The 12,829-nt window shown below is 55.3% G+C and overlaps 1 protein-coding gene across 8 annotated transcripts in view; it reads right to left on the bottom strand.

Annotated features, from left to right (window-relative positions):
• The window catches only part of PTPRF (protein tyrosine phosphatase receptor type F), an 82,402-nt gene that overhangs the window by 25,606 nt on the left and 43,967 nt on the right, over positions 1 to 12,829 (bottom strand). For all 8 annotated transcript variants that reach the window (XM_016123708.2, XM_016123711.2, XM_016123709.2 and 5 more), the window contains exons 8-11: positions 3,892 to 4,161; positions 1,748 to 2,329; positions 1,378 to 1,514; positions 749 to 893 (exon numbers count right to left, since the gene is read on the bottom strand). In XM_016123708.2, coding sequence (XP_015979194.2) covers positions 749 to 893; positions 1,378 to 1,514; positions 1,748 to 2,329; positions 3,892 to 4,161 — 1,134 coding nt within the window. The remainder of the gene's footprint in view (positions 1 to 748; positions 894 to 1,377; positions 1,515 to 1,747; positions 2,330 to 3,891; positions 4,162 to 12,829) is intronic.

Below are 12,829 nucleotides of genomic sequence, written 5' to 3'. Positions count from 1 at the left end.
TGGATCAGACACCCAGGGATACTGAGTCCCAATCCTAAGAACAGCCTTACAGTCCCACAGACTCACTGACACATGCTTGCAGGAGCGGCACAGTCAGGTCATGGCCACACGCACGCCCACAGCTTCAGCCTTTCACACACAGGAATACAGTAGTAACACACAACCCCACAAAGGTGTTTACAGACAGCCCCCCCGCCACAGATGGCCACGAAGTCCCAGTGCAGGCACATGGACACGCTCAGTCACATGGTCTCATTCTCTCAGATGTGCCATGTGCAGTTGGCTCAGGGTGATCGCATGGTTCACAGGTACTCACAGTGGGGGGCGTGAGGCAGGGAATACAGGTGACGGTAAGATAAGGTGTAGGGATACAGGGAGGGAGATGGCTGCCAAAGCAGGTCTGGGGCATAGGATTTAGAGCAGTCCCACCACTGAGGACGATGGCCCAGTTAGCTGGTGTGACCAGCACAGAGGTGGGTAATGGAAGGAGATGGGTCAGACACAGAACTTACCTGGGTGGGGTAAGGGGGGGTGGGGCAGAAGTCTGGCAGGGAGAAGCAAAGGCAGCAGCCATCCAGACGCAGACTAGAGGACACTTACCTGTCCCTCTCTGGGTCTCTCCAGACCCAGAGCCCAGACCAGAGGCCAGTCCAGGGCCCAGCACACCTGACCACCCACCTGGTAGAGGGGAGGGTGTGTCTGTGTCCCAGCCCAGCTGTAGCAGGCAGTGGCCTCAGGAGACACTTACTGGACTGTGCTGTGCGGGCCTCAATAGTGGGGGTGAAGACGCCCACCCCCATCTCGGAGCGGGCAGCCAGCTGGAAGCGGTACAGTGTGTCAGGCTTCAAGTCCTCTAGAGTGTAGGAGGAGGTGGGGTCGAAGGTCGCCTTGTGCTAGAAGAACAGGGAGCATTCATTGACTGCTCTGACCTCAAAGGTCACTCAGAGGTTGCTCCCCAACATGGACTACAGCTGGACCCATCTGGACCCGCCATGGCTCCAGGGCTAGCTAGTGCCATGCCATGTGTCCACCTGGACCACAGAAGGGACGGCCTTTAGCACAGGCACCTCACAGACGACATGGCCATGGCAACACCTGGGACACGTGGCCCCAGGGGAATTTTAGGACTCTGCTGGTGTCATGAGAGTCAGAGCCTGCGAGATGCAAGGACAAACACAGAGACTTTGTCCCCAGCACTGAGTAAAAGACTGTAGAACCATAGAGACTGCGTGAGCCACAGAGCCCCAAGGAGAACCCTGGGGGCCATACCCACACGACTACAGAAACCCAGAAAGGTCTGCCTGGGTGAGCCCACCATAGACCCTCAGGGACCAGGAGGAGCCGTCTTCCTTTCTCCTGCCCCTGCTAGGTGCTCACCTGCTGGCCTTCGTCCTCTGCTGCCCAGTATACCAGCTCATACTTGATGATCCGCTCCTGTGGGGGTAGCAGCCACGAGAGCTGGATCCTGGTGTCCGACTCTGCTTCGGCCTGGAAGTCTGCAGGCTGGGCAGGCACTGCAATACCCCATGCCAGGTTCTGTCAGCCTCGCCAGTGCCCCTGAGAGCAGGGGAACCCAGGGGAAGGCAGATCCTCACCCCGACACCCTCGTCCTGGAACCCGAGTGGCTGTGTGTTTCTGCAATACGGGCCCCCATCCTCCTAGAGTCCCCAGGTGCAGCCTGAGGAAGGAGGCGTCGCCACAGCCCTGTCCACCCCAGCTATCCATCCAGAGTGCTGCCCAAACCTACCTCCCTGCTGTGTCTTGACCTGGATGGTAGGGCTGGGCGGGCCGTCGCCCACAGCGGTGAAGGCCAGCACACGCAGACTGTAGGTGATGCCGGGCAGCAGGCTGCCCACGGTGGTGAGGAGCCCGGCGTCCGTGTTATGCTTGTGCCAGGCGCTCAGCGGGCGGCGGGAATCGGGAGTGTAGTAGACACGGTAGCCCCGCACCAGGCCGTTGGGCTCCTCGGGCGGCTCCCACTGCACCAGCATGGTGCTGGCGCTCAGCATGCGCGCCTGCACGCGGCGCGGCGGGCTGGAGGGCGCCTGCTCCCCTGTGCGTGCCTGCACTGCCTCACTGGGGGGCCCTCGCCCGATGCTGTTCACCGCCAGCACACGGAAGGCGTATTCTGAAAAAGGGCTGAGGCCGCCAATGCTGTAGCGAGTGGTGGCCACGCCATCCACCTCCTGGAACGGACCCTCCGTGCTCGCTGCACGGTACTGAATGCCATAGTAGGATACAGGCTCTGAGTTTCCTGAGTCCCAGGTCAGGGTGACGCTGGTGGCCGTCGTCTCTGTCACCACAAGGTCAATCGGGGGTTTTGGCAGAGCTGGGGACAAAGTGGGAGGCTCAGGGCTACCTGAGGTCATGACCCCAGGAGCCAACCCTGCCCACAGGGGTCATCCAACGAGTGTGTAGTTGACCCCCACAGCCCACCTTGAAGAATGGCCTTAAAAGCTCAAAGTGACCTCTGAGGGCACCTGGTGGGGGACAGTGGCCAGACTATCAGTGACTGTAGGGGGCCCTGAATCATCTACTGTCTACTTTCGTCACTTCTGGGACTCCCTGGATCCTCGCATCAGCCCCTGTGACTCATCTACCAAACAGATCTGGAGGAGTCGTGGCCTGCCCAGGTTCTATGCAGACGGGAGACACACAGGCTGGGAAGCAGAGACCTGTCTGTGCAGCTCTCCTGCACACACCTGTTGGCGGGTATGTGTAACAGGGCCTGGTGAGGGGTAAGGTATTTCTTCAAGCAGTGGTCTGGGATTTTAGAGTCATGGGGCTACTGACCCCACACCCTGTGGCATGGCTTGAATTGAAGCTGGAAAAGTCTCAGGTCCACAGCCAATCATTCGACAAATCATCTTCGAGTGTCAGGTACTATGTGCTAGGGCTGAGGACATATGTCACACAGTCAGGTCCCTATTCTCATGGAGTTTATAGCCCAGTATGAGAGAGAAGTGACCAACACATTGATAATGATGATTCTGGTGTGCGCAAGGGCTGAAAGAAAGCAAGGTGCTAGGTGAGGAAAAATCCAGGGAATCTCCTTGAAGGAGGGTGACTGGGGAGGGTCTCACAGAGCTGAGACCTGGAGGGCAAGATGGAGTCAATGATAACCGAGGCTCGGTCAGGAGCCCAGAGTATCGGCGTGGGGTGTGCGGCAGTGAGGGAGGCCGCAATGAGGATCCTGGTCTTTATCCTAAGAACCATGGGAAAAGGCTAAAATGCTTTTTTTTTTTTTTTTTTCTTTAAAGGGAGTGACATGTTCCTGCTTTACATGTTAAAAAAATCACTCAAGTTGCAGGACAGAGGATGGATCAGAGGGAGCAGAGTGGAAGCAACGAGCCCAGAGAAGCCAGCTATATGCACACCTGTCCCAGGGCTCTGGGGAGCCCACATACCCCGTGGCTACTATTTTACATCTTTCTTGCCAGGAGGCTGGGAAATCCGAGGATCTGATGCTCTATAGCGGTTAAAGAGGCCTGCTATGAAATCAGACCTCTTCCAGGGTTCAAGTCCCTGCTCCGTTATTACTTCTGTGTGACCCTGTGTCTCGGTTCCCTCACTTTGAAAAAGGGCCATGATGAAAGCATCTACCTCCCAGGGTGATCCTGAGAGTGAACAATGTAATCTGTGCTTCCCAGCATGGAACCTGCCCACAGGACTCAGTACCTGTAAGCTGTTAATAATAATGACAGAAACCCTTCCCTCCACCACTGAGGGCCAGGAGGACCCCAGAGCCGGTGAACCCAGGAGAGAGGAACAATCCCTGGCCTAGCCTGGCCCTACAGCAGCTACGCTTGCCTGCCATGGGCACTGGGGCTCCTGCTGTGCTCTGTGACAAGGCAGGCCAGAGGCCAAGGCAGGCACGCTAGTGGCACTCACCTTTCACTGTGACCTGGGCCACGGCCTCGATCATGCCCAGGGAGGAGATGGCCACACAGGTGTAGTTAGCCGAGCGCATGACATTGCTGAGCTCCAGCACATTGCGGCCAACTGGCATCTCGTCCTCCTTGGTCAGCTCCTCGGCCCCCATCATCCACTTCACGTAGGGCATGGGCGCACCCACTGCGACACACGTCAGGTTCACGCTGCCGCCCGGCATCACCTCCAGGCTGCTGGGAGGGATGGAGAAACGAGGAGCCACACGGCGCACTGCGGGAGGAGGGAGAGAGGCACTCACAGGCTGGGCAGGACATGTGGGAGGATGGAAGGGCAGGGGCCCCTCATCCAGGAATCCCCTCTTGTCAGAGCCAAACCCACCTCGGAGTCAGGAGGGGTGGAGTCCCTGGGCCCTGGTTTACCATCTCCCACCCCACTTTGGGGCTGGAAGTAGCCCCCACTCAGGGACTGTCTGGAACACGAGGGTCCGCAATCAAGCTCCCATTTTGCAGCCTAGAAAACTGAGGCCCACAAAAGTGTCCAGGGTCACGCAGGGACTCAGTGCAAGGGCCAGACCTAGTCAGGTCACCTTCTAGTGCCTGCCCCTACCTGCTCCTGACCCGCCCCCACCAAGGGTCTCCAGAGGGGCTAGCTGGGGCACCTGTGAGAGTAGTCCAGGCACCCTAGAGCAGAGGGTCCTTGAAGCATGGCTAGGGCAGGGCAGAGTTACTCTGAGAGCGACATGGTCAACTTCTCTGGAGTCACTGCCTCCACCTCCAGGCCCATGGAGAAGACATGGGACAGTGGCATGACCACCTGCCAGGACCTCATCTATGCTCAAGGCACAGTCTAGGAACCCAAGAGGAGGGGCTGCCCCTCAGGAAAGACTGGGCAGGGGGAAGGGGTCGGGGCGGGCCAGGGACGTGGTCCGCGGGCAGGATGGGCATGACGATGGCAATAACATGATGAGGGCGCCAAGCAGACGGCTTTCTGCGCCAATGAACAAGGATCTCAAGGGGGAGGGTGGCTGTGCCTGGCCACCACCTCCGGCCTTGGGCTCCCGGATCAGAAGCAGTTCTGAGCTTCTCAGTTCAAGGTGCAGCCTGGTGATACCCCCCCAAAGTTGCAAGCTTGGCACAGACATTCAGAACATGCAGAGGGAAGGAAGGCAGGCAAGACCTAGCCACGGGCAGGCATGCTGGGCATGCAGATGGTCACACAGCTGGTGAGCAGAGGATGGGGTGTGTCCTTCATGGGCACCCCTGCAGCAGGGCCAGAGAAGGCAGGCAGCAAAGCTAAGTAACCAGAGGGCACCAAAGAAAGTGTGAATCTCAGAAGACCCTTGCTTAGGATCCCTAAAATGCAAAAGACCTATGGTGTTCCATCAGAAACACTGCTGCTTGCATAGTGCAAAACCACAGAATCAGAGCTGAAAGCAAATGCAGAGACCACCTGCTCTAACCTCTGACCCCGCTGCCAGGGGTCAAACTGCAGCCCAGAAACCAGATATCCAGCAAATCATTAGGTCCTTTTAATGCACCTCCTAAAATCTTTCAAATCCACTTATTTTTCTCCAAATCCATGGGCGCTTGGCACCACCAAAGTCTAAGCCACTGCTACCTTTGCTTGGATTGCCGCACTGGGATTTTCACTGTTCCTCCTGCTTTGTCGGCATCTGGCCCCCTCTCCCGTAACTGGCCCTTCACAAACAGCTGGCACAAATCTGCTCACATCACTTCCCTGTTAAAAAACTCCTGTATGGTTCCCCAACAACTCCTCAGCCCAGATACAGGACCCCATCTTACTCAGCTCCTGACTCCACTCCGTCCACATCACCTCACTTTGAGGCCTCCGGACAGAACCGAAAACACTGCTAGTCCCCTAAGCGGGCCAGGCATGACTGGTGTCATGGGCAGGGTCATTTCCCTCTGTGTCCCTTGGCTCACTGGGATCTCAGGATCTCATAAACACATAGCATTCTACCTCCTAGAAATGGCAGCCTCATTTCCCTTAGGGGAATCACCCCATTCTTGCTAAGTGGGGTGTGTGATCCAGATCTGGCTAATAAGATACAGCCTTTGGACTTTTTAGAACAGCGACCTTTTCTCTCTACTGTGGTGGGTAACCTTAGAGGGACTGAGGGACCACCTTTCACAATATGATTAGTCCTGCTTGAAAAGGAAGCAGTCAACAGAGGCGAGCAGAGCTAAGAGACAAGGACAAATGGCCGGCCAAACTGTTTAAATATCTGGACCCAGCCTTGACTGACACCAAATCTACTTCTATGTCTTTCAGTATGGCAGGACAGGAGTCCCCTTGTTTTGCCTAAGCTGCTGTAAGTAGGTTTCTGTCATTTGTCCTGAAGCTGGAAGTCAACACCAAATAACGATAGTATGTCATGGGTAGAGAGAACAGTTCTGTGTGGAAGAGAACAGGTGGATCCCAGGGCAAGGCTGGCAAGAGGAAGTTATGACAAAGAGCCCTGTTTGAGCACTCCCTTCAAATTGCACAAGGGTGAGGCCAGGAAGCAAGGATAGAAGCACTGCCCAGCCTGGTGGTGCAGGCGGCCCCCTGGGCTCTGGAGCTAGGCCCGAGGGGAGGGCCTTGGGAACAAAGGCAAAGGAAAGTCTGTTTGCAGATCAGGACCAGGCCTGCCGATAAAGGGAGGGATCCAGTGTAGTCCAGGATCAAGCAGAAAGGCACAGCGGAGCAGCCTTAACTGCTCTTTACTCTTCACCAGTGGCTGCCTCATCTCCTCCTCATTCATGGCATATGTGCTGAAGGCTTCCATACTGTAGGTCAGGGGTCCTCAACTCCCAGGGCACGGACCAGTACTGGTCTATGGCCTATTAGGAACTGTGCTGCACAGCAGGTGAGTAGTGGGTGAGTGAGTGAAGCTTCATCTCTATTTGTAGCCATTCCCCAGCACTAGCATCACCACCTCAGCTCCACCTCAGATCATCAGGCATTACATTATATTCTCATAGAAGCATGGGTCCCTGGTGCCAAAAAAGTTGGAGACTGCTGCTGTAGGTGCTATTGCCTCCCATTTACAGACAAGGAAACTGATTTAAGACTGACACGTTAAGCGACATGCCTCAGTTTATACAAGTACCATGAGTACGTCTGTGTGATGAGAAGTTTACACTTTTTTGAGCTCACACTCTTTCAAGCCCTGGCTGACAGGGCTGAAAAAAAGAGATCTAGGAGACTCCAGGGAGAAACTTCCTGACTTCTGAATTCGCCAAGGCTGGCAGAATATATGCTCCAGTTGGCATAAGGATGAGACTTAGTCTGTTTCAGGGGAGAGGTCTCAGTTGCAAACGTGACCCCGGTTAGTGGCAGAATCTTGGGGCCTGATCAGGTCCTTGGACATAAAAGAGCCCCAGGAAAAGAAAGTAGATACTTGATCAATAAACCCTGGGTTCCACCCTAAGCAATACATAAAGTTGACTAGACTTTACCCTCAAACAGTGTTCACAGGATAAAGTCTTCTGTTACACTGTTAGGAGATGAAGGCCCTTCAGAAAGCAACATTGAGACTAGTTTCACTTTTATTTTTCCCTTCCTAGATGCAGGTGGAAGGGAGAACTCCAGGGGCTAAGGATGAGTTTGTGACCCTCAGGGTCATCCTTAGCACCATGCAAGGGCTTCCAACCCAGAGGCTCCTGGGTGTGTGACCCTTGACACTTTCACAAGGACACTGGGCTTCAGCCACACGGCAAGAGAGGTGAGAGACAACGGCCTGGCATTGCCAGTGCCCACAGGGGCCCGAATCCTGGGCCTGCCCAGACAACTACCCCATCTCTACAGCTAGGAGTGGCTGGCGCCTCGGTGCAGTAGCCCCCCGTCATTCCTCTCACCATCACAAACACAAGGCCTCCAAAAGGGACAGGACTTGCTTTGGACTCAGTCTACTGACAGAAGCAACAGCAGGGAAGAAAAAAACTAAAGCCAGAAAAAATGTGCTTAGGGTCTAATCTTGAGTTCCAACAATGCTGCTCTCTTACCGGTCCCTGTGCATCCTGAGTGCTGACATTTTACAGACAATTTCCAAAACAGGGCTCTGCCATTTCTGGATTATATTTCAGCTGTAACTTTTAAGTCTAATTATTTGCGCTGACAACTCCTATAATAGGGCGGTGCGGCGCCCAGAGGCACCAGCATTCAGTGGAGTGACAGCCTAATCGCAGGGGGAGGCTGCCCCGCAATCTGCATTCATTCGCGGAAATTTCTCTGATGAAAATAACACAACATTAAGGAGGGGATAAGGGGCAGGATCCACTGTATCAAGATAAAATAACTCTTTAATAAATAACCTTGTGGCTGCCGCAGAGCACTAATTAAATGCCGGCGCACTCAGCACACAGTTTTAAGTAAAGCTGGAAAAATGTAAGATGTAATTATCAGCGCCAAACAAATTACCAGCCCAGCAAATCCCCCTGGAATATTTAGAAACTCATTTCTGCCTTCCCGTTAAATATTTGTGTACGTGCTTATTTTCGGGGGGACCACTGATAGAGGAGGGGGGACAAGGGACTGGGAAGATGGGGGAAAGGGTATGCATGGGGGGAGGCAGCTGCAGGCTAGGCTGTCTCTGCTGATGACTGTTTTCTGACTGCCTGGGCAGATCCGCCCGGTCAGCGAAATGGTGTAACCGAAATGCCCCAGAGCACAGGAGTGCATGTGGATGGATGTGCAGAGCTGATATCTGAGCCGAGGCTGAAGCCCTCCTCCCACTGGCTCCCTCACCCTCATGGAAGAAACTCAAGCCACCGAGATGATGCAGAGGGGACCAAGGTGGCCCAGCTCTGTCTGCTCCCTGGGGCTCAGCCCAAAGCAGTGGACAGGTGAGCCTCCTCTGATGGATCAGACACATGTAAGACTGCTCTGGAATGGGCAGGAGCAGAGTCTCCAGGAAGCCCTTCCCAACCTGTGGCTGCGCCAGGCCTCTACTGGGCTCTTACATGGGCCTAAGTTGCAGATGACCGTTCAGTCAGGTGTGATCTTCTTGGGTCTCAATGCCCAGCACCCAAGAGGGGGCTGAGGATATGTGTACTATCTATGAGACTCAGGCAGACGGAGGGGCCTGGGGCAGGTGGGAAGCTCTTTATTTGGATCTGGCCAGAGAGTGTAGGAGACTTACTCAGCGAACAAGATGATGTCACCCACCCTGTGCCATGGACACTAAGCGCAGCAGGCAGAGCAGGGCTGCTGCCCCATGGAGCCTTGGCAGGGGCAAGGACAGGGCAGATGTGGTAGACTTTAGCCCTGCACTGCAAGATCTTGAGCCCATTCCAAGTGAGCCTTTTCCCTTTGTCTTCCCAGTGGTTTTGGCTAAGCTCAGGCAAACATGGAGTTTAGGTGAGTGGGGGCTGTGGAAGGCCCCACAAGTACACATAACGCACTACAGCTCTTACAGCTCCCATAACCACACCTGAGCTCCATCTGGAACAGACAGCTGGTCTGGCCTGGGCATGAAGGTGGAGCGCAGCTTCATGCCATGCACCATGTCTACCCGACCACCCCTGCAGGGGAGCCCAGCTAAGGGGACATGCAGACACGAGGTGCATCAGTGACTCAAGCAGCAGAAACATGCGGGGCAGGGGAGCCTGCCCACCCACCCCTGGTCCTGCCCGCCTGCCAGCCCTAACAATGGAAAGCAGAGCCTGACTGGCGGGCAGGCTTGGCTGGAGCGAGCCCATGGGAGCTGGCCGTGCCTGCTGGTCCCTACTGACAGGAGTATCCCATCGACGGACGAACTGTAGATGGATAAGAAGTGAAAAGGACCAACCTTCTCGCTGATCTGAGAGATGAGAGTTTGGGTTGATGGCAGAGTGCGATGAGGATGAGGAGGGAATAAAAAAAAGACAAGGAGAAACACAGAGAGAGTAAAAACAGGCCAACCTTCATCTGCCCACACAGCACGGAAACAAGACAAGACTCCTGTGCCCCACGCACACGCACGTGCACGCAGGTGCGCGCGGACCACGCGCTCACAAAAGACTCAGGACTCATGGAGGACACAGTGGACAGGGCTGAGTCCCTCCCCGGCAGGTGCTGGGACACCAAGGGTAGGACAGGGAGGGGTGGAATTGGGGCACAGGCAGGCCCCTACACACACCCCATGGCTCTGATCGACCCAGAGAGCTGGGCTCTGGGGTAGGGGCCCACCCAGCCCACAACCCCCCCAGGCACACGGGCCATTAGAACCCCACCACCTGGAGGAAGCCCCATGCTGCATGGATGGCACAATGTGAGGAGCTGGTCTGGGCACCTGTGGGGAGAAAGGCCATGGAGATATAGCCCCGTTTAGAGATAGTTGTGGCCAAGCAGCCAGCTCTCTGCAGAGAATGGGGAACATCAGGGGCAAGCAGGGTGGGCTCTGCAGAGGGTGTGGCCCTGTCCTGGCTCCAGCAGCTGTACATCCTGAAACCTGGAGGAGAGAGACGCTGTGGATGGAAGGAGAGAGTGAGTCACTCAGATGGGGGGGGTTGGATGGTGAGGGAGAGGCTGGTCCACCAGGCATGCCTGGGCCCGCTAGACCGTGGGTGGAGCTGTGGGCAACTGTGAGCAAAGTCAGACGTGACTGGATGATGCATCCATCCCCCGACACTGTTATCCCAACAGCAGCAGCGGCTGCTGACTGTCATGCACTTCCTGCATGCCTGGTGCCATGCAGGGAGCTTTATACTCGCTGCCCCATTAAATGTATCAGTTGCAGGGCTTCAGAGAGGTAGTGGGAGCCCTGGGAGTCTGGAGGACAGAGGAGGGATGTGAGGTAGACCCTGAAGCCAAATCTGAGGAGATGCAGCCTTGAGCTTACTGGACAAGATGATTGCCAGTGGGAGGCCATCCATCCGGAACAGTGGTTCTCAACTGAGAGGATTTCCCCAAATGACACTGGGCAAGGTCTGGAGACATTCTGGGTTTTCATGACTAGGGGGTGTTACTGGCATCTAGTGGGCCAGGGATGCTGCTCAACAGCCTACAATGCACGGGACAGCCCCACATAAGTAATAGTTATTGGCATGAAGCATCAATAATGCCATGGTTGAGAAACCCTGGGCTAGAGTGCACGCTGACCCAGATGCTGAGGCCCAGGGCCTGATAGCTGGTACCCAGTAAGGGCATCCAACCAGCCTGGAGAGTAACAGGCAGCTGCTCTGCAGGGAGGCGGGTGGGTACAGGCCAGCACTGGGGTAGGGGTGCTGTTCCATGAGGAACACACCCACAAGCAAGGTTTAGTATACAGAGCTGGTAGCTAGTACAGCTGAGGCTGTCCTAGAGGAGTTGGGGCTGATGGCCCCTCAACACTGCTGGGGTCAGAAAGCAGAAGTTGTGCCAGGGCTGAGATGAGGGCGAGAACTACACCAGAGGCAAGAGTCCTAGGAGCAGGGCTTTCTAGGTATCTACAATCTGGGCCTGTCCTAGGGCTACAGAGTGTTACTCTCAGTAAAGCAGGGCAGGTGCAGGTTCACATGGGGTCTGGGGATGGAGACTTAGGATTGGCCCTGAGACACCAAGGCCCACAGTAATGTGTGTGTGACAGGGAGAGGAAAAGATAACTAAAGCCAGGTTGGGACAGCCTGTTTTAGGGCCCTGGACAAATGGAGCTAGAATTGAAGAAACTCCCACATTCACTACCCAAAAGGCTTATGGGAATGGACCAGGAAGGCAAGCCAGGAAGACTTGGTGGAGGGTGGGGGATGGGCCATGGTAGGAGCTAGTCAGGGTTCTGAACCCAGTATGTAGGGATAGTGAGGCCCCACAGACAAGAAGGCTCCAAGGGGCTGAGGATCAGAGCTCCCTGGTCAGTTCCCAAGTTGTCAGCTATAGCAACCAAACTCAGGACATTTCCAAAGGATACTCACTGCCCTGCCTCAGGGCTGAGACCACTGTGATGGTGACTTGCCCAGCCGAGATGACAATGCAAGATCCATCCACCTTGAGTCTGGGCCATCTCCTGCCTCTCTATGCAGTCTTCTGCAGCTCTGCCCCAGGAAATGTGCCCATGTGGCTTTCTTGCTGATGCCCAGGACCTCCACTCTCTCAACCCTATGGTCTTCTGGAAGAATTGCTTGGTCAGGATCACCCAACATTTGGAATAGTCAGAGCGGGAGAAGGTAAGTTTCTGACAAAGAAAGGTCTCTCAGAAAGGACTTGTCAGGCCCCTGAGTGCCTGTCAGAAGCATTGCCTGGAGCAGTGTTGGGGGAAGCTGGGTAATTTACAACATTCATCTTGGCCTTCTGAGTGGCTCTCAAGTCCCTAGCCTCCCAGCCCGGATGCTGTTCCTTAAAACAGGCCCTGGGACAGCTCAGGGAAGCCTCAACGTACAGGATACCTGACAAGGGGGGCAGTGCGGACCTCTCATCACACACCCCCAACTCCAATGAAGCATCATCTATTGTCTCTGGAGCACAATTTACCCATCACCAAAAGGGCTGGGAGCCTGTGGCCTCTCAGGAACCTGATGCAGAGCAGCCCTTCAATAAGCACATCGATGACAGCCTAGCTCTCTCTGCTCCATCTGGCCATGTGGCCCCACAGAATCTGACAGGCCACTGACATCACCCCACCCTGTGCCTGGCCCTGAGCAGACAGATGGACATCCCTCGTGAAGCTGCACTAAGCACTTAGGTGTGATGAAATCATCACTGCAAGGAAGCTGCATCCATTTTCCTTAACAAATCCCGAGAGACGGTTTCACTTTTAATGACACCCATCTGTGCAGGAAGACTAAACAAGGGGACAGGAGGAGGAAGGCGGGGCTCCCAGGGCCCCTCCTGGGCACCATGCACACCAGGCTCAATGCGTGAAGGAAGCAGCAGGTGGCCAGCTTTGGTCACCCTTGGGCTGTGATCATAGCAGAGACTGGACACTTCAAAAGTCCTCAGACCCTTTCTGCTGGGTATCCGAACTTGTGAAAATGCACGATCT

The sequence above is a fragment of the Rousettus aegyptiacus genome, unplaced genomic scaffold, assembly GCF_014176215.1.
Source record: "Rousettus aegyptiacus isolate mRouAeg1 unplaced genomic scaffold, mRouAeg1.p scaffold_m13_p_1, whole genome shotgun sequence".
Lineage (NCBI taxonomy): Eukaryota > Metazoa > Chordata > Mammalia > Chiroptera > Pteropodidae > Rousettus > Rousettus aegyptiacus.
The sequence above is the reverse complement of the archived record's forward strand: the minus strand, read 5'-3'. Positions and strand labels throughout refer to the sequence as shown.